The 22692-nt window shown below is 40.9% G+C and overlaps 1 protein-coding gene across 4 annotated transcripts in view; it reads left to right on the forward strand.

The window, feature by feature from the left end:
• Positions 1 to 22692, forward strand: part of dock3 (dedicator of cytokinesis 3) — a 918089-nt gene that overhangs the window by 84857 nt on the left and 810540 nt on the right. For all 4 annotated transcript variants that reach the window (XM_043708484.1, XM_043708482.1, XM_043708483.1 and 1 more), the window contains exon 2: positions 2575 to 2658. In XM_043708484.1, coding sequence (XP_043564419.1) covers positions 2575 to 2658 — 84 coding nt within the window. The remainder of the gene's footprint in view (positions 1 to 2574; positions 2659 to 22692) is intronic.

Below are 22692 nucleotides of genomic sequence, written 5' to 3' on the forward strand. Positions count from 1 at the left end.
GAGATGGAAATGTGTTGCTGGAAAAGCGCAGCTGGTCAGGCAGCATCTAGGGAACAGGAGAATCAACGTTTCGGGCATTCCTGAAGAAGGGCTAATGCCCGAAACGTCGATTCTCCTGTTCCCTAGATGCTGCCTGACCTGCTGCGCTTTTCCAGCAACACATTTCCATCTCTATACACGACTTTAACTTTTCAGATCAGTGATGTAGTGGACAATATAGCAGCAGGAGTCTTTAATTTAAGGAAATTTTATTTTACCATAACTTTTCGACTGGTTCAATTGTACTTTTATAATATCTGAGAGTGCAGTATATTCAGAGACATCCAGAAGCCTGAAGACAGGAAGCACCTTTCATAATAAAAATACAAGAAAAACCTTGGTTTAACTAATAAGCTATTGAAAAGAAAGTCAGCCATCATGATGACAGTATCACGTCATCAATGCTATTTCAAAATGTCTGTGAGAACTAAGTCTCCTTTTGTAGTCTGAGCTCTTGAGCCATTAAATTTGTTTTTCTCTGTTTGTCTTTCCACCTATAATAAATACCATTTCCATCTAAGAGGGCATTACTATGAATGAAAAGTTAAAACATCGAAATGATTAATTTGTAAAAGCAAATTCAACCAAAAATAGACCTTCAGTTGAAGCTTAACATTTCAGAAGTCTGTATAAAGTATTGTGAAAAGCGCCTTGAGCAGGAGAAATTGCTGATATATCACAACTTTAAGTTGAATGCTGAATTAAAAACCCATGCTGATGAGCAATTTATCTTGAACAATAAAAGAATTGAGCTCCAATGCAATTTGGAGAACAAGAGCGGTGAGATAGGCAGTATGGCCAAGCACATCCAAAGGCAGCTGCTGTAATAAAGGCAAATAGTAATATTTGGGAATTTGAATTTTTAAAGTCAAGGTCCGATTAGTGTTAGTTTTGGTTTTGTGAAGATAAATTTTTGTAAGAGTTTTGGAAGTTGTTTGGAGCAGGAAGTAACTACATCATTTCCAGGAAAACACATGACTTCAGTTTTGTGCTTAGCAGGATATCTGTGGTGTTCATTAAATTGTTTATAATATGAAATTTTTATGACAGATGGAGAAAACAGGAGTGATTTGAGTTCTATTTAGAATCTGTTTCCAGTTTTGGTTAACACTTTCACCCTAGCAAAATAATTTTAGTTTATGAAGTCTATAACCTGTGGGAAATGACGTGAATGTTTTCATGCTAACAACTGAAAAGAGGTTTGCATCGTCAGCTCAGGACAGAAGTCTCCATGCTAAAAAACCAGGAAAGAGTCCACTAAATTAGAGAAATTAGAGTTAAGGTAGGAGTGACACTTAATTGTAATCGTATTGTTAGAGAGATTTTACACCGTGGAAAGATGCCCATCAGCAATTGTGTCTGCTCCATCATCAAGAACTGTGATTCCCATATTACTCCCGATGTTTTTGATCTTTATTTCTGAGTGATGCCGAGTTTGTTATTATGTCTGATTCTTCTAGATCAATTTGTCAAAAAATATAACTGATCCATTAGTTTTGTAAGTGCTAATGTGTACTCCTAGCCATAGAGCATATCTGCAATAAACCTGCTCAATCTCTGGCACCTTGAATCCTTTATTGGACCAGTTTGTTCAAAATCTTACCTTATTAAATAAATTGATATGCAAGTCTTCAGAATTTAAATACTGAGTTCCTTGATGTTAATTTTGAAAAAGGCTAATTGATGAGATTCCTCCCGAGTAGAAATTTTGAATTGAATTTTGTCACCTGCATTATGCTATTCAAACTACATGAGGCTTTTGTAAAATTTTGCAATTTTAAGTAATATGAACTGTTGTTCTCTTTGTGTTTCATCTATCTACGCAAATACAAGCTAATAGAATTTTTGTTCAGCCTTTGCCTAAATTAATCTGCCACTAGCTTTCTCCAATTTCATCTAAAACATTACTTATTAGGAATATTCAACATTTACACATATTTCTAACCTAATTCTCAGGATATTTTCGTTGGATATGTGTCAGGTAGTTTATTTAAACTTACTACAGTGATAGACATTCCTATGCAGGGAACTATTCTCTGCGAACAAAAGGAATACAGGCAGGTCGTCTATAATGCAAAGTAAAAGTGTTACAGCCAACACATGTTTTAAAAATTCATGCTTTAGAACCAGTATCCTCAATTTGTCAATTTCGTTAAGCGAATTTGCATTAACGAAATACTCATTATAGCAGAATGACCTATGTATTCAAGCTTTGCAAATTCTTTGACTTTCTTGGATGTTTGGGGAGTCTGTAGTCTTTGCATTTTCCATGGTGATGCCATGGCTAATTAGAGTCAACTTACCAACCAATCAGTGCACTTTTCTCCTGTAATGTAATTTACTGTGATTGTTTGAAATTTGGCATTTTTATGCTTGACCTGATGAATGTGAGACAAAAATCTTTGACAACATCTCCCAATATTCATGGTCAAGTGTGGCCTGTGGAGAATGTTATTCACTTTGGTTTAGTTAGCATCAGATCATATGGTCATTGCAGACAAAATCCTAAGTCACACTTATTATATTTTTCCCCAGTGATATGTAGTTTCCGAGGTTCAGTGCCACAGGGGCTTGTGCTGGAAATTGGAGAAACAGTTCAAATCTTGGAAAAGTGTGAAGGTAAGAATAAAACTAAACACTGCACACATTTGTGATTCATCATGACTACTATTTCATGAAAAATACAAATGCTATTTCTTTAAAAGTAAGATTTTTTATTTTAAAAATGAAGTGTCTCCTTAGTACAGTAAGTATTTGTTTTTCTAAGGCTGCTTACTTCCTTATATGTTGATTTATTTGCAACTGATTCTCTCTTCCAAAAATGTTATTGACTATGTTAAATCTGACATTCCAAGGCTATGAAAGTAAAGGTGTACAGAGCAATCTCGGTTATCTGAACTTTGATTATCCGAATTTCGGATTATCCGAACAAGATCACAAGGCCCCGATGCTCATGTAAACGGTGACAACAGTAAAGCCTAGGGTGCAAAAATCTCCTGTTCCATCTTACATTGTATCACTTAAGTATGATACTTTATTTGAAACAAGATCCTTTGTTGTAACATAATAGCTACATATTAAATAAAAGTTTAAATAAGAGAACTTACTGAGCGAGAGAAGCTGGAACCGGGGCCACAGCGTGCCTGTAGCAAGGGGAAGCGCGACGCCACCGGCCACTGGGGAAACTGTAACCTGGTCTCACACCCACTCCCCGCGCCATCAGGTCAGTTATCTGAACATTCAAATATCTGAACAAAATACTCCCTGCTCGTGTCGTTCAGATAATCGAGGTTGTCCTCTATTAAGGTAGAACTTAAATAACTGAAGCTTGTCCTTTACAAAATGGGTATTGCCTTTGTGGCTTGGTGAAACAGCAAACTTTTCAAAAATAGTATGCAATGTGTCTAAAAATTATTTGAAGAATCAGAATCCTTAGTTAAGTTATGACCTTCTATTCCACTTATCCCAATTGATATTCTTTGCAGCGTGATAGTTTAATTTTCTAATTTGTTCAACCATATGTGGAGAGGCTTCCAACTCAAATTATATTGTTGATATATGTTGGGACTCTTTGAAACTCCCATTGTATGAATATCCTTGGTAAGTAAGGAACAGGTTTAAACTTCAAATTCCTATTTTGCCCAGATTGCTTCATGTTACCTATGACAGACGGATGAGGTGGTCAGGACTATGAAGACTTACTTTGTTTGCCCTGTGCTTGCTCTGATTTTTCCACAGATTTATTTCAAGACTTTTCACAGCAAGAGTAAAACCTGCTGAGCAGCACAACTCCAAATTAATCAGTTGTAGTGTCAAAACACAATGGTAACCAAAGCTCCTATAGCAATGTTTTCTTTTCCCTTCCCATACCTCCCTCCTCAGACTCACCATCCATAAACCCTGGCTGCTGTCTGGTGATGTTGGAAGAGTTGGCATTTTTGGGGAGTAAAGGAGGATGAGCATTTGCATAGGATGAGGGAAGGAGGGTAAATTATATTGGGGGCATGAGGAAGGGACACATAGAAGAAATGAGCACTGTTATACAGAGTGAATACTTAGGGTATAGTGAGGGATGGGCTGAATACTGTCATGGGCTGAGGAAAGAAGTGAATGTTGTCAGGTAAATGGGGGGAGGCAAACATTGTCACATGGTGAAGGAGGTGGGTAAAGATGATCTGAGTGGTGAGTTGTGGGGTAGATTTAGGAAGGGGATTAGACACCGTCGAGGAGCAGGAGTAGGATGTGAACACTGACAAGAATGTGGGAGTGGAATGAACACTGCCAACTGTTATTAGGAAGAGAGTGAATACCTGGTGAGTTAGGGGATCAGTAAAAAGAGTGAGGGTGAGGGTGAACATTATCTGGGATGAAAGAGGTGAGTGAACACTGTCAGATGGGTAGGGTCTAAACATTATTCGGGGTTGAAGTGGATGATGAGGATTGGTGGGAAGTAAAATGAGCATTGTAATGGTGGGAAGAGGAATAAATAATGTGAGTGAGTGGAGGTTCTGTAGTGTTGGCAACTCCATTTAAAATGTAAGTCTCTGAATTGATGACAGGCCTGAAGGAATGTCTTCATTTCACGACATGAGAACGGAGCAGTGGCTGCACTAGAATTATGCTTGATACCTAACTGCCCAACTCTTAATCCAACCATCCATCCCAGATGAGTTGGCATCGAAAGGTACCAAAGGTCTATGTAAAACTGTAGTGGGCAGATTATATCACAGTCAGGACTGGGCGCTTTCTCTTTAGATACTACTGAGCAGATCTGGCCACAGAATTGTTCACTAAAACTAAAGGATTTTATAGTCTTGGCTGAAGTTAACATATAGCTGACAGTAGGCAATATATGTAATAAAGTAGATGGACTGGATAACTGAAAATATGAGAACATAAAAGAACACTTGGATTTTCTATTACATTAGACAATAGGATGAGCCTATTTGCCTATCATAATTGTTGAAATAATTTCAGAAAGAAATAGGGTTGATTTTTCTGTTGAGACAACCTCCTCAGAACTTAGTTATTTATGTTTCTTGCGAGTTTGTATTATTCTATTCTCTATCAATTTCTTAGTCATCTTTTGCAGAATTCAAAAGTGCTTCCAATTCTCAGACTTACTGCCTTTTGTTTTTTGCAACTTCAGAAGCTCCTCCTTTGATCTGATAATCTTTAGCTTCCTTCTTAGCCACACTTGACTCGCTTTTCCTATTGGGATTTTGTGCTTTATTAGAATGTATATTTGTAGTAAAAATAATTTACTACTTCTTTATATGCTAGACATTGCTTGTCTATATTTAATATATTTTCCCAAAGCACCACAACAACTTGCCACTAATAATTTCATAGCTTCTTTCATTTAGTCTTGAGATGGGTTTCCTGTTGAACTAAATTGTTTTCAAAGTTAATGTAAGATTCCACCATGTTATGGTCACGTTTCTTGAAAGGTTCTGTCACTAATATACTGATCCCATCTTTTATTATCAGCACTACCAGCCTCCTTTTACTTTTTGGATATCCCTGAACATTCAGTTACCAGTCCTGGTCACCCTTCAGCAAAGTGTTCGTAGTGGAAATTAGATCACACCTATTTATTTCTATTTGTACCATTAATTTACTGTACTTTTAAATTTCAATGTGTTTTTAGTTAACAAGAGGACAAGCAATATAAGAGTGTGAATGTAAATTGAATATTTTTGGAACCCATGGAATGTCACGCAGGTGTCAGGAAAATTTCAAACATTAGAGAGGGATTTAACAAGAAGAAATGATGAGAGGGTTGACAATCTGTCCCCTCTCAGCTACCTCTTTAGGACATTTTTTGCCTTTCCCAGAATATATAAGAAAAGAAGTTTAAAAAAAAATGAATGTTTGTTTTTGTATTCTTGTGGAGGATGATGTGTTTGTGAACTGATGTATTACCTGGTTCAAGTGCTTGTGCTGGCAAAGTCACAGTTGAAGAATCAACTGCATCATACCGGCTTTGCTGGTAAAAGGATTCTCTTGCTCTGTGTGCTAGAAGCCACCTAGCCAGTTAGTCAGAAGGAAACAGATCCAGGACTGTCTCACACTGACTGTTGCCAATTGACCTGTAAAACCTAAGAATCCCAAAATTAAATGTTCAACTGCCAATTTTGCACTATCGAGTGCTGCAGTATAGAACTGTTCCATGCTGACCAAAATGTCCATCAATGCTAATCCTGTTTCCCTGCATTTAGCCTATATCCTTCAAAACCTTTCCTATCCATGTATTTGTCCAAATGCCTTTTTAAATGTTGTTAATGTACCCGCCTGAACCACTTCTGCTGGCAGCTTATTCAATATGCGTATCACCCTCTGTTTAAAAAAGGTTGCCCCTCAGGTTCCCTTTTATTCTTGTCCCTCAGAACTTAAACAGATAACCTCTCATGATCTTGTACACTTTTATAAGATTCCCCCTCAGTCTTAATCTACTCTTCAAGACGATTCAGAGACTGATCATAAACTTTTTAACTAGTATCTCTTTTGGACTCTTACTTCTAATCTGTGTGTATCTATGTGGCATTATAATGTCATTTTGGGTTTCAAAACTAATACCCACTATTTTGTTAACTTTCAGTGCAGAAGCAACTCAGTTTTTCTATTCTTACCACCCCAAGCCCAGCAATTTTTCTGTGTCAGAAGTCAGTGCTCTAAAGATGACAGAGAAAGAGAAATATTATCCATGGTGTGATTCATGTCCAGCACTTTACATGTTTTGAGTGAGTAATATGAGTAAATGCATACAATACCATTACTCATTGGCAATGCTTGCACTTGAAGTGTAATTTAATGTTTGTCAATATTGCAGTACTGAAGCACTCAACTATTTCCCTTTTATATGGGAGGTAATACTACAGACTGAACGTGATTTCAAAAACACTTCAAGTTTTCTGAAATTAGTTTTTTTTAAAGCTGTGAGGAATGAAAATTAAATATTTAGAGTAATTGTACTTAATAAGATGCAAATAGTTTACTGAATTTTATACTTTTTTAAGATTAGATTACTTACAGTGTGGAAATAGGCCCTTCAGCCCAACAAGTCCACACCGACCCTCCGATGAGCAATCCACCCGGACCCATTCCCCTACATTTACCCCTTCACTTAACAGTATGGGCAATTTAGCATGGCCAATTCACCTAACCTGCACATTTTTGGATTGTGGGAGGAAACCGGAGCACACCCACGCAGACATGGGGAGAATGTGCAAATTCCACACAGTTAGTTGCCTGAGGCGGGAATTGAACCCGGGTCTCTAGCGCTGTGAGGCAGCAGTGCTAACCACTGTGCCACCATGCCGCCAACTAATGTGGCACCTTTAGAAGTGTCTTGTATGGTGGTGAAAAATAGTTATTGTTAATTATCCGTTATAGATGATTGGCCAACATACAACTGGACAGTGAAATGTTGAAACTACAGTTTGAGATTCTATTAAATTATAGTTCTGATTAATGCAGTCTGCTGAACTTTTTGATTCTTCTGTATAGCTCCCTAGTTTACAAAATCAGAAAAGTTCTGAAATGAGTAAACAGAGAAGAAATGTTTCCACCTGTGAAGGGATCAAAAATAAGAGTTCACAGATTGAAAGTAATTGGAGAAGATGCAAAAATCATGAGGAAAACAACTTTCATACAGAGAATGATTAGGGTGTGTGCACCAGGTAAGCTCAGGTTTTCTCAGTGAATTTATCATGTAGAGCTGAGGTACTCCCATGCATATATTCTAGGACACCATGTGAATATGGGCCAGAGGTGGAGGTTTGGAAGACACGTTTCAACATGGGACTTAGGTGCCCTTTTAACTGCAGATAGGATTGAGCATAAAGGATACATAAACCCTTTGAAACAGTCTAATTTAGAGTCATAGAGATGTACAGCATGGAAACAGACCCTTCGGTCCAACTCGTCCATGCCGACCAGATATCACAACCCAATCTAGTCCCACCTGCCAGCACCTGCCCCATATCCCTCCAAACCCTTCCTATTCATATACCCATCCAGATGCCTTTTAAATGTTGCAATTGTACTAGCCTCCACCACATCCTCTGGCAGCTCATTCCATACACATACCACCACTTTCAAGGAGCTATGAACCTGCACTCCAAAGTCTCTTTATTCAGCAACACTACCGAGAACCTTACCATTAAGTGTATAAGTCCTGCTAAGATTTGCTTTCCCAAAATGCAGCACCTCGCATTTATCTAAATTAAACTCCATCTGCCAGTTCTCAGCCCATTGGATCTCATTGTAATCTGAGGTAACCCTCTTCGCTGTCCACTACACCTCCAATTTTGGTGTGATCTGTAAACTTATTAACTATACCTGTTATGCTCACATCAAAATCATTTATATAAATGATGAAAAGCAGTGGACCCAGCACAGATCCTTGTGACACTCCACTGGTGACAGGCCTCCAGTCTGAAAAACAACCTTTGTCTTCTACCTTTGAACTAGTTCTGTATCCAAATGGCGAGTTCTTCCTATATGCCATGAGATCTAACCTTGCTAACCAGTCTCCCATGGAGAATCTTGTTGAATGCCTTACTGAAGTGAAATATAGATCTTATCTGTCGCTCTGCCCTCATCAATCCTCTTTGTTACTTCTTCAAAAACTCAATCAGGTTTGTGAGACATGATTTCGCACGCATAAAGCCATGTTGACTATCCAAATACATATACATCCTGTCCTCAGGATTCCCTCCAACAACTTGCCCACCACCGAGGTCAAGCTCACTGGTCCATAGTTCCCTGGCTTGTCCTTACCACCTTTCTTAAACAGTGGCACCACGTTAGCCAATCTCCAGTCTTCTGGTGCCTCACCTGTGACTATCAATGATACAAATATCTCAGTAAGAAGCCCAGCAATCACTTCCCTAGCTTCCCACAGAGTTCTAGGGTACACCTGATCAGGTCCTGGGGATTTATCCACTTTTTTGCGTTTCAAGACATCCAGCACTTCCTCCTCTGTAATATGGACATTTTTCAAGATGTCACCATCTATCTCCCTATATTCTATATCTTACATCTCCTTTTCCACAGTTAATAGTAATGCAAAATACTCGTTTAGTATTTTCCCCATCTCCTGCGGCTCCACACAAAGGCCGCCTTGCTAATCTTTGAGGGGCCCTATTCTCTTCCTAGTTACCCTTTTGTCCTTAATGTATTTATAAAGCTGTTTGGATTCTCCTTAACTGGATTTGTCAAAACTACCAGAAGGATGATCAAAAAATTTCTAGAACTGTCATTATATGTTGACTTGCCAAATCGTTTTTATTGTGAATAAACGAGCTTTTATCAATGTAGAACTTTTAAGTCTGAGAATTAGGTTTTAATCTTAAATATGTGGGTATTTGTGGATGCTCAATCATTTTGCATGGTTGTTGAAGGGAGTCAGGCTGGATAGAAGAAAGAATGAGTTGGTGGAGAAGTATGAGGGGAGTGGTGATGGTAAAGGTCTGTAAGGGGTTCTAGAATATGCGTTTTAGATTGCATGTGTTGACATAGGTTGTAGAGGAATGTGTGGAGTGTGGGTATGAGAAACATTTTATATTTACTACTTTGGAAAGTTAAGGTACCCCTTTAGATATATTGCAGGGACTACTTTGGGGGAGGTAAGGCACCTTTTTGAATTATGAGAATGCATGCTCAAGTCTAAAGGGTGCATAAATGAATCAGGACTACAAAAGTGGTCAAAAATCTATTCAAAAAGGATTTATTGAGTTTAGAAAAAATGTTTTGGTGTACATGTTTGCATAAGTTTTCACAGGAAATGTGCTACATGACTGATCTTGCAAATCGACATGGGTGTCTATAAAGCGAGTATTTTTCCGGACAACTTCGACTGTGTATAGAATAAAAATGTTTGTTTACATAAGAAATTTTGCAGTTAACTGGACAAAAATAAAAATTACTGGAGAAACACAATAGGTCTGGCAGCATCTAATGGAGAGAAAGCCGAGTCAACGTTTCAGATCCAGTGGCCCTTTAGAACTGAACGATTGTGGCTAAGAAAAGATGATATATATGCTGAAGATGGGATGGAGTAAACAGTAGGTGGAGATGGAGCCTAGAGAGACACAGCATTGGTTTGGCAGACAAAGGAATGAATAATGATGAGCCAGGGGAAAAGAAAAATTACAAATAGGGAATCCTAGTGGGTGAAAATGGGAAAGCTGTGATGAAAGCAGCCCATGTGATGACAAGGCCTGGAGAATAGAGTTGGGTAAATGACATAGAAGAAGATGCTCAGGCTCTAAAATGATTGAACTCCGTATTCAGTCTTGAAGGCTACAAGATCCCCAAGCAGAAAATGAGATGCTGTTCTTCCAGCGTGTGTTGAGTCTCGCAGGAGCACTGCAGCAGGCCCAAGACAGGGGGCACATGTTGACCAGGGAATACTGGTGTGTTGAAGTGGTAGGCAACTGGAAGCTTGGGGGCATTTTTGCAGGTGGAACATGTGTTCCGCAAAGCTGTTGCCTGTCTGCATTTCATCTCCTCAGTGTAGAGGAGGCTGCATTGTGAGCAGCGGTGCAGTAGATGAGAATGAGTGAAATGCAGGTAAGTTACTGTTTCACCTGTAAGTAATGTCTGGGACCTTGGATAGTGAGAAAGGAGGAAGTAAATGGGAAGGTGATACACCTTTTGTGATTGAATGGGAATGTACTGTGAGGGTGTGGGGAGATGTTGGGAGTGCAGGAGGAGTGGACCAGTATGTCCAGAGGGAACAATACCTGCTAAGGGTGGGGAGGGGAATAGTGAATAGTTTGGTAGTGAATTGTGCCAGATGTGGCAGAAATGATACTTTTGATGCGGATGATGGTGGGGTGGAAAGTGAGGATGAGGGTGACCCTATCTTTTCGGAGGAAAGCAAAGAGGGAGGGTAGAAGTGCAGGAAATCACTTGGACATAGCTGAAGGTCCTGTCAACAATGGTGATGGGAAATCCTTGGTTGTGGAAAGATGTGGACATTTCTGAGGCCCCCCATGCATGATGGCATAATCAGAATATATGTGGCGGAGTCAGAGAAACTTGGAGAATAGAATGGAAACTTTACAGTCAGGAGTCAAGATGTATTGACTAGGTAACTGTAGGATTCGGTGGGTTTGTAGTGGATGTAAATGGCTTGCCTATTCCCAGAAATGGAAACAGAAATGTTGAAGAAAAAAAGGGAATAGTAAGAGGTGGATCAGGTGAAGGTGAGAGCAGGGTGAAAATTGGAAATGGAGTGGATAAATCTTTCTAGTTCTGAATGATTTGACTTATTTTTGTCACATGTACATAAAGTTTTGTTTTGTGAGCAGGCAAATCATAACACACAAGGACAAGTAGATCATAGAGGGTTTAGACAGAGCAATGCATGCAAGGTTATACTGCACAGGAGGTGCATAAAAGCAAGATCAACTCTAGGTTTGAAATTGGAGAGGTCCATTCAACAGTCTACTAACAGCAGGGAAGAAGCTGTTCCTGAGCCTGTGTTTAAGCTTCTGTATCTTCTACCTGATGGAAGAGAGCATAGTTGGGGTGAGAGGGTTCTTTGGTGATGGTTTCTTTTCCATGGCAACAAAAAGTGTAGATAGAGTCCATGGATAGGAGATTGGCTCACAGGCAAGTCTGTACTATGTTCACAACTTTCTATCGTTTCTTATGATCCTGGGAAAAGGAATTGCTATACCAAGCTGTGATGCACCCAGATAGAATGCTTTCTATGGTGCATGTGTAAAAATTGGTGAGGGTCCTTATGGACATGCCAAACTTCTCTAGCTTCTTGAGGAAGAAGAGGCATTGTTATGCCTTTTTGACAGTGGCATTCATGTGTGAGGACAAGGACAGGTTGTTGGTTAATATCACTTCTCAGAAGGTGATACTCTCGCCCCTCTTCATCTCAGCTCCATTGATGTAGATAGGGTTGTGTTCTTCTTTTTACCTGACGTCGATGATCAGTTCTTTAGTTTTGCTGACATTCAGGGAGAGATTGTTATCTTTATACCACAACACGAAGCATTCTATCTCCTTCCTGTATCCTGACTCATCCTTGATTAATGTCCAGCCTACAAAAGTGGTGTCATCAGTGAACTTGTCGATGAAATTCAGATGAAATTTGGCCACACAGTCATGAGTGTATAGAGAGTAAACTGGGGCTGAGTACGCATCCTTGAGGGCGCTAGTGTTGAGGATTATCCTAGAGGAGGTGCCGTCGCCTATCTTCACTGATTGCGGTCTGTGGGTCAGGAAGCTGAGGATCCATTTACAGAGGGTGGTGCTGAGACTAGGTCTTGGCGTTTGGAGATTAGTTTGGTTGGGATTATAGTGTTGAAGGTGGAGCTGTCATCCTGATGAAGGGTCCCAACCTGAAACAAAGACTATCCTGCTCCTGCTGTGCTTTTTCCAGCCTCATATTTAATTGACTCTGTCGATAAATAGAAGCCTGGCGTAGACCAGAGAGAAGGAAACAACATTGGTTATGTCATTGATCTATAGGAGAAAGAGTTGTGGGGAGGGACTTGAGTAGGAGTGGAGCATGGAATATTAAATATAACCCAAAAAGAACTGCGGCTCATGCTGATATCCATCACCACCTGCTTGATCTGGAAAAAGTAAGAGGAATTAAAAGAGAAGTTGCTTAAAGTGAGGATGAGCTCGACTATGGAATGGAAGAGGATGGCGGATGGAGACAATTCAGGGCATTTTTCCAAGAAGAAATGAAAGCTCGAAGTCCGTTTGTATGAGGGATGGATTAATAAAGGGACTGCACATCCATGGTAAGAAGGACGCTGGCACCCACAAACTGGAAATTCTGAAAATGATGTAAAGCATCAGAAGTATTGTGCATGTAAGTGGGAACGGACTGGAAAGGGGAGGAACAAAATCATTTTGAGGTAGCAAAGAATGTGTTCTGTGCGTTTGTCTGGGCAGTCCTATTTGTGGATTTTGGGAAGAAGGTGAAGCTTGTCCTCACTCTGCACAATGTTTTGGGTCCAATGACCATTCTTCAGAACTGATTGTAGCTAGGAAAAGATAGTATATTTGCTGAAGACGGAATTGGGGAAAGGAGTAAACACTAGGTGGAGATGGAGCTGGAGAGGGGGACAAGCATTTGGGCCAACAAATCGATAGTGGTGAGCTGGGGAGAAAAGCTGCTCAAAGGGACCATAGTGGATGAAAGTTAGATGACTGTGTTGAAAGCAGCCCATGTGATTACAAAGCCTGGGGTGTTTGGGTGGGTAAAGAACATGGAAGAAGCTGCTTGGGACGTAAAATTATTTCTGTTTTTATTTCCGATTTCCAGTATCCGATGTGTTTTGTTTAGTTAAGTGAAATGTTTGCTTACATAAGGATTAGTTGAATATACTTCAGTGCATAGAATGTTTGAATTAGTGTTTTTTTCACTAGTAACAAAATCAATAGACCAACTATTTTTGATAGACATGTCTCCTGAGATATTAGGTGAAATGGCATGGAAATGGAAGAGCAAAGGTGATGGGTGGGAGCTCTGAATTTGACATTGAGTTTGTAGGAGGGCTAAAATGAGATGATTGAAAGCATATGCATAATGAGGAAATTTGGGGGCTGTTGGGGTCATAGTTGATAGGTTGACGGACAATCACAGGGACTATAAAGGGCATAATCTGACTCCCAGGTCTGCCTCTTGACTGAACATAGGAAATGCAGCTGATCATTGTTAAAAAGCTGTTTGCAGAACTGGAATGTGTGCTTCTGACCCAGAAATGAAACTCAGGGTCTCATTGTCCCTTGGTGCCACACTGGATATTGAAGAGGTGAAGCAAACTATATAGAAAACGAGGAGAGGCAAACAGCTCACAAATGTGAGGGATCAATGGTGGAAAGGACATGTGAGCAGATACATGGAGAGTGCAAACTCAGGGTATTAAACTGTAGGCTGAATTTGTTACATGGCACTTATTTCATGACATTAGTGGAAACCTGGCTCATTGCGATTATGGAACCTTTGTTGAAAGAGGGACAGGACTGGCAGCTGAACGTCCCAGGATTTAGAAGTTTAGGTGTGGTAGGGAATATAAAAGGGGTGGTGAAGTTGGGTTACTGATAAAGGAATATCTCTCAACTGTACTGAGGGAGGATACATTAGAGAACTCAGGAATAAGTAAGGTGACATCACACTACTGGGCATATAGTACAGACCTCCCAGAAGACAGTAGGAGATAAAGGAGAGAATATGTAGACATATTTTGGAAAGATGTAGAAATAATAGGGTTGTTGTGGTGGGTGATTTTAACTTCCCTTATACTGACTGGGACTCACTTCGTGCTAGAGGCTTGGATGGGGCAGAATTTGTAAGGACCATTCAGGAGAGCTCCTTGACCCAGGATGTGAATAGTTCAACCAGGGAAAGGGTTATACTGGACCAGGTTTTAGGAAATAAGCCCCGCCAACTGAATGATGTTTTGCTGGGGGAGCATTTCAGGAGTAGTAATCATAATACCATGAATTTTAAGACACTCACTCATGAATAGGGATAACAGCAGTCCTCAGGCGAAGATGTTAAATTGGGGGAAAGTGAACAACAACTATATTAGGCAGGAACTGGAGAAGTTTAATTGGAGGCTGCTGTTTGAGGGGAAATCCACATTGGACATGTGGGAGTATTTCAAATGGCAGTTGATAAGCGTTCCGGAGCGGCATGTTCCTGTGAGAACGAAGAATAAGTTATGTGAACCTTGAAGACCCGGGATGTTATGACCTTGGTTAAAAAGAGAAAGAAAGCATGTGTAAGATTAGGAGGATGGGAACTCACAAAGTCTTTAAAGTATACAGATATATAAGGAAAGTAGGAAAGAGCTTGAACAAGGAATTAGAAGGGCTAAAAGGGGTTATGAAAAGCCATTAGCAAACAGGAGTAAGGAGAATTCCAAGGCTCCTTTACAAAAATAAAAAGCAAGAGGGTAGCCAGGGAAAGGGTTGGCCCACTTAAGGACAAAGGAAAGAATCTATATGTGGACCCAGAAGAGATAGTTGAGGTCCTAAACAAATGCTTTGTGTCGGTATTCACCAAGGAGAAGGAATTGATGGAGGATGATCTCGGAAGGGAGTATCGAACTTCTGAGCCAACTTGCTATTAAAAAGGAAGAGGTGTTATGCATCTTATAGAATATTAAGATAGTTAAGTCCCTGGGTCCTGCTGGGATCTATCCCAGAGTATTGAAAAAGGCAAAAAATCAAATTGCTGGAGTATTGACAGGCATTGTTGTATCCTCTTTGGCTACATGTAGAGTAGAGTAGCTTTTATTTGTCATTACTACCATGTACAGTCCAACTGATACAGTAATAACGAGACAGTGTTCCTCTAGTACCGAGGATGCTACATTGACAGCACAAACTGCACAATTGTACACAGCATAAGTGCATAAGAAGTGCAAAACATGCAAGTTACAGTGTAACAGAAGAATGATGAATGATAGACCTTCAATGATAGACAGTCCCAGAGTACTGGAGAATAGCTAGTGGTGTCCCATTGTTTAAGAAGAGGAGCAGGAATAATCCAGGAAATTATAGGCCTGTGAGCCTCATGTCAGTGGTAGAGAAATTATTGGAAAAGATTCTCAGGGACAGGATCTATATGCGTTTAGAGGCAAATGGACTTAAAATTCACTGGAGAAGGAGGCTGCACAAGTATCCCCATCCTCAATAATGGAAGAGCCCAGAACATCAGTGCAAAATTGAAGGTTAAAGCTTTTGCAGGAGTCTTCAGCCAGAAGTGCCGAGTCGATGATCCATCTGAGCCTCCTCCAGTTGTCCCAAGCATTACTGACACCAGTCTTCATCCAATTCGATTCACTTCATGTGATATCAAGAAACGATTGGGGTCTTTGGACTTTTCAAAGGCTACTGGCCCTGACAATATTCTGGCAATAGTACTGAAGACTTGTGCTTCAGAACTTGCTGCTCCCCTAGCCAAGCTGTTCCCAGTACAATTACAACACTGGCATCTCCCCAACAATGTAGAAATTGCCCAAGTGTGTCTGCTGCATAAAAAGCAGGACACATCTAACCCGAAAATGTGTTGCTGGAAAAGCGCAGCAGGTCAGGCAGCATCCAAGAAACAGGAGAATAGACGTTTCGGGCATGAGCCCTTCTTCACATCTAACCCGGCCAATTCCCGCCCATCAGTCTACTCTCGGTCATCAGTAAAGTGATGAAAGGTGACATCAATAGTACTATCAAGCAGCACCTGCTCAGCAGCAGGACGACTGACTGAGCTAGTCAGGTCCTAAAGGACGAAGCTGCTATCTTGGTCTGCGGCATATGGTGAGGGAAAAACATACTTGACCTCATCCTTACCAATCTGCCAGCTGCAGATAGATCTGTTCACGACATTATCGGTAAAAGTGACTACTGTGCAGTTCTTGCAGAGGTGAAGTCCCACCTTCAGAATGAGAATAGCTTCTATTGTGTTTGCGGCACTATCATCGTGCTAAATGGGACAGTTCAAACAAATCTAGCTACTCAAGGCTGGGCTTCCATGAGGCGCAGTGAGACATCAAAAGCAGCAGAAGTATACTCCACAATGTGCAACTTTATGGCCTGACATATCCCCTACTCAACCATTGCTATCAAGCAAGGGGATCAACCCTTGTTTAATTGAGAGCGCAGGAGGGCATGCCAGGAGCAAAACCAGACATACCTGAAAATGAGGTGTCAACCTAGTGAAGCCACCAAGTAGGACTACTTGCATCCAAACTGCATATGCAGCAAGTGATAGAGCTAAGTGATCCCACAAACAATGCACCAGATCTAAACTGTACAGCTCAGCCACATCCAGTCATGAATGGCGGTAGTCATTTAAACAACTCATGGGAGGAGGAGGCTCCACAGGTATACCCATTCTCAATGATGGAAGAGTCCAGCACATTTGTGCAAAAGATAGGGCTGAAGAATTCACAGCAATCTTCAACCAGAAGTGCCGAGTGAATGATCCACACAGTGAAAAGATTTGTCTTGCGAGCAATACAGTTAGATCACAGAGTTAGGTAGCAGAGATAATTAAGTAATAGGTAAACAGTGGCAAAAGCAAAAACACAGGTACAGGCTAATGTTAAGAGTTTGTGAGTCCATTCAGTATTCTAACAACAGTAGGGTAGAAACTGTTTTGAAACTGGCTGGTGCGTGTGATTAGGCTTCTGTACCTTCTCTCTGATGGTAGAGATTGTCGAAAAACATTGCTAGGGTGGGATAGATCTTTGAAAACGCTGGCAGTCTTTCCTTGACAGTGGGCCTGGTAGATGGATTCTATATTTGGGAGGTTAGGCCTTTGTCTGGGCCGAGTTCACCACTCTCTGTAACCGTCTCCAATCTTGAATGGTACAGTTGCTATACCAGGTAGTGATACATCCAGACAGAATGCTCTCGATGACGTACCTATAAATGTTGGCAAGGGTATTCGCCGTCATGCCAAATTTCCTCAGCTGCCTGAGGACGAAGAGGCATTGTTGGGCCTTTGTAACCAGTGCGTCCACATGAAAAGTCCAAGAAAGCTTGTTGTTGATGACCACTCCCATGAGCTTAACTCTCTCCACTCGTTCCACCTTTGTGCTGTTAATGTGTAGGGGGCGGCATGAGTAACATCCCGCCAAAAGTCAATAATGAGTTCCTTGGTTTTGCTGGCATTAATAGCCAGATTGTTCTCAATGCACCATTTTTCCAGGTCTTCCAACTCCCGTCTGCAGTCTGTTTCGTCACCATATGAGTTTCAACTGATTGTGGTGGTGTCATCAGCGAACTTATAAATGGCATCAGTCTGGCATTTGGCGACACAGTCATGGGTATACAGTGAGTACAGTAGGGGGCTGAGTATGCACCCCTGGGGGGCTCCAGTGTTGAGTATTAGTGAGGATGAAATATTATCCTCAATCTTCACTGATTATGGCTTGTGGGTCAGGAAACTGAGGATCCAGTTGCACAGAGTGGGGCTTTGTCCGAGATCACTAAGTTTAGTAATAAGTCTCAAGGGGATAATAATGTTGAAGGCTGAACTGTAGTCAATGAATAGGATCCTTATGTAGCTGTTCTTGGTGTCAAGATATTCTGCGGAGGAGTGAAGCGCAAGTGATATGGCATCTGATGTGCATCTGTTGGTCTGATAGATAAATTGGGGTGGGTCAAGAGTAGTGGGGAGGCTGGAGTTGATTAATGCAATGACCAGCCTTTCTAAGCACGTCATGACCACTGAAGTTAGGGCCACTGGGTGGTAGTGATTGCGACATGCTGCATGAGCCTTCTTAGGCACAGGGATGATGTTGGTCCTCGAAACAGGCAGGGACAACGGCCTGCTGCAGGAAGAGGTTGAAGATGTTCAAGAAGACCTCTGCCAGTTGATCTGCGTATGCCCTGAGTGCATGACCTGGTACTCCGTCTGGTCCCATCATTTTCCTTGGATTCAAATGATGCAGTGACTGTTGGGAATAGGTTCGTCAGGGCTTGTCAGAATAAGTGTTATCTCTTCTCCGACATTCTGCTCAATCTGAGCCTCCTCCAATCATCCCTAGCATGACAGGTACCAGTCTTCAGCCAATTCAATTGACTCCATGTTATACAGGAGATGGGAAAGATACTAAATGGATATTCCATGTCAGTTTTAACTGTGGAGAAAGACATGGAGACAAAGGAGCTCTGGGGAATAAGTATTGTTATGAAGTTGAAGGCGTGTACTGTACATTTAAGAGAGAGTGAATGCAGTTCTGAACTGAGATTTTATAAGCACCTGTGATATATTTAGATGGCAGTCCCAGATTGTACTGGAAAATTGAAAATATGTAACATGTGGCTGTGAAATGGATACATGAGTTTTGGATGCTGTTTTGACAACAAATCAAATTTAACCAGTCAGTGTAAATTATACTTCAGGATATGAAAACCCAACTGAGTTTGAATTTATAGTTTTGCCAACATTGAACCAGTGGATGATCCGATGTTGGGACATACAAATGTGGACAGTTTGAAAATGAGAGAGAGCAACTGCCATCAAGAGAGATCCAAGGAATTAGGAAACTGTCTGTATCAAAGATACCTTTTCATATGAAACACACTTGCAGTAAAAAGAAAGAAGACAACCGAGGGAATTCAGCAGCTGGAAGAGTGAAATCACAGAAGATGACGGCAGCTATGTGGTTTTGAAATGAAGTTGATGTAATTTTAATAAGTGTCTTATTGAAACAGCATATTGTTATAGAGTCGGAGGTAGGCAGTTAACAGTTAAGAAAAAGGGGTGCTTCAAATTGTGAATAGTTGTTTAATGTTCATTTTAAGAGTCGATAAATTGATGTTATTTTCTTTAAATAGTGGAGTTCTCTGTCACTTATATTTTATCAGATTATGAGGCAAGGTGAGCTTTTCTGGATGTTTGGTTTAATTAACAGAAGGGTTCAGCGCCATGTCGGAACAGTGTTAATGAATTGAAAACAGTCCACATTACAGAAGAGGAGGTGTTGGAGGTCTTAACAAAATATAAATGTGAATAAATGTCCGGGACTTGATCAAGCATATCCCAGGATATCGTGGGAAGCTACAGAAGAAATTGCAGGGCCCCTGGCAGAGATATTTGTATCATCTACAGGCATAGGTGAGGTGGCAGAGGACTGGAGGGTTGCTAATGTTGTGCCTTTGTTTAAGAGAAGTTGCAAGTAGAAGCCTGGAAACAATAGATCAGTGAATCCGACATCAGTGGTGGGTAAATTGTTGGAGTGGATTCTGAGAGATAGGATTTACATGCATTTGAAGAGCAGGGACTGATTGGGGATAGTCAGCATGGCTTTGCATATGGGAAATCATGTCACACAAACTTGATTGAGTTTTTTTTGAGGACTTAAACAAAAAGATTGATGAGGGCAGAGTGGTAGACATTGTCTACATGGATGTTAGCAAAGCCTTTGACAAGGTTCTGCATAGTAGATTGGTTAGTAAAGTTAGATCACATGAGATTGAGGGAGAGCTTGCCAATTGTTTACAAAGTTGGTTTGATAGTGGAGGCAGAGGATGGTTGTGGAGGCTTGTTTTTTGGACTGGAGGCCTGTGACTTGTGTTTGCAGGAATTGGCACTGGATCCACTGTTCATTTTTTATACAGATGATTTGGATTAGAATTTAGAAGGCATGTTTAGTAATATGACACCATAATTGGTTGTATAGTCGACAGTGAAGAAGGTTACCTAAGATTACAAAGGGATCTTGATCAATTGGGCCAATAAACTGAAGAATGGCAGTTGGTGTTTAATTGGATAAATGTGAGGTATTGCATTTTGGTAAAACCAGCAAAGGGTAGGAATTATATGTTAATGGTAGGGCCTTGGGTACTGTTGTTGAACAAAGACATCCAGGGGTTCAGGTATGTAGTTCTTTGAAATTTACATCAGGTAGACAGGGTGGTTAAGAAGATGATTAGCAAGCTTGACTTCATTGCTAAGACCATTGAGTATAGGAGTTGGGACCATTGTTGAGGTTGTGCACGACATTGGTGAGGCTACCTTTGGAGTACTGTGTACAGGTGTGGTTGCTCTGCTATTAGCAGGATATTATTATATTGGAAATAGTTCATAAAAGATTTACAAGGATGTTTCAGGACTGGAGGCTTTCAGTTACAAGGAGAGGCTGGGACTTTTTTTTAACTGAGGCATTGAAGATTGAGGCATGACCTTTATAGAGCTTTATAAAATGGTGAATAGCAAAGGTATTTTCCTAGAATTTCAAAACAAGGAGGCATAATTTTAAGGTGAGAAGAGAAAGATTTAAAAGGGACCTGAGAGGTCATTTTTTCACACAGAGGTTGGATTGTATGTTGAATGAACATACTGTGACATTTGAATATGAACTGCTTCAGGATCTGAGGAGTCTTGAAGGAAGGAAGGAGGAGTGGAAGATGCAGATATAGTTACAATGTTTAAAAGACATTTGGACAGGTACATGAACTGGAAAAGTTTAGATGGATATGGGTCAAATGCAGGTCAGTGGGACTAAGTTTGGGAAACTTGGTCAGCATGGACGAGTTGGCTCGAAGAGTCTGATTCTGTGCTGTATGACTCGACATCAAGAAACGGTTGGAGACACTGGATTTTCCAAAGGCTATGGGCCCTGACAACATTCCAGCAATAGTACTGACGTCATGTGCTCCAGAATTTGCTGCTCCCCTAGCCAGGCTCTTCAACACTGAAAGCTACCCAAAATTTGGAAAATTGCCCAGCTATGTCCTGTATATAAAAACACGGGACTGATTCAACTCAGCCAATTACCACCTCATCAGTCTACTCCCGATCATCAGCTCCTGACCTCTTTACAGCCTTGGTTCAAACATGGACAAAAGAGCTAACTTCCAGAGGTAAGGTGAGAGTAACAGGCCTTGACATCAACGTTGCATTTGACTGCATGTGGTATCATGGTGCCTTGGCAATACCGGAGTCCATGGGTATCAAGGGGCAAAATCTCTGCTGGTTGGAGTCGTACCTGATAGGATGGTCATGGTTGTTGGAGGTTGGTCATCTCAGCTCCAGGATATCTATGTAGGAGCTTCTTGATCATGACCTAGGCTCAACTATGTTTTGCTGCTTCACCTACTGCACTTTCCCTCCATCATAATGGGTATGTTCGCTGATTGCCCAACATTCAGCACCATTCATGACTCCTTAGATAACGAAGCAGTCCAGGTTCAAATGCAACAGTATCTGGACAATATCCAACATCTAACACTCCTTCCTTCCTTCCTTCAAGACTCCTCAGATACTGAAGCAGTCCATGTTAAAATGCAACAGTATGTTCAAATGGCAAGTAACGTTCATGCCACACAAATGCCAGGCTGTGAACATCACCAATAAGAGACAATGTAGCCACCATCCTTTGACATTCAGTGAATCTCCCACTATCAACATCCTGGGGGGCACCATTGACCAGAAACTCAACTGGACTCACCACATAACTATACTGGCTACAAGAGCAAGTCAGAGGCTCGGAATACTGTGGCAAGTAACTCACTCCCTGACTCCCCAAAGCCTGCCCATCATCTACAAGGCACAAGTCAGGAGTGTGATTGAATAGTTACCTCTTGCCTGAATGAATGCAGCTCATACAACATTCCAGAAACTTTACATCATCCAGGACAAAGCAACCCACTTGATTGGCACTACATCCCCAAGCATCTACCCACTCCACCTCAGATGCTAAGCAGCAGCAGTGTGTACTGTCTACAAGATGCACCACAGAAATTCACCAAAGATCCTCAGACAGCAACTTCTTAAACCATGACTACTTCCATTTAGATGGCAATAGATACCTGGCAACACCACTACCTTCAAATTCCCCTCCAAGCAACTCACCATCGTGACTTGGAAATATATCACCATGCCTTCACTCTTGCTAGGTCAAAATCGTCTCCCTAATGGCATTGTGAGTCAACCCACAGCAGGTGGACTGCAATGGTTCAAGAATGCAGCCCACCATCTTCTCGAGGTCAACTAAGGATTGGCAATAAAAATGCTGGCCAGTTAGTCACACCTGCATCACACAGAGTAATTTAAAAAATGCTCCTTATCGCCTAGTCACACATCATTTAGAAAAAAGGTTTGTTCAGACAATGAAACATTCCTTAAAGGTAACTGGAGAACAAGAATCACCC

The sequence above is a fragment of the Chiloscyllium plagiosum genome, chromosome 18 (assembly GCF_004010195.1).
Source record: "Chiloscyllium plagiosum isolate BGI_BamShark_2017 chromosome 18, ASM401019v2, whole genome shotgun sequence".
Classification (NCBI taxonomy): Eukaryota; Metazoa; Chordata; class Chondrichthyes; order Orectolobiformes; family Hemiscylliidae; genus Chiloscyllium; species Chiloscyllium plagiosum.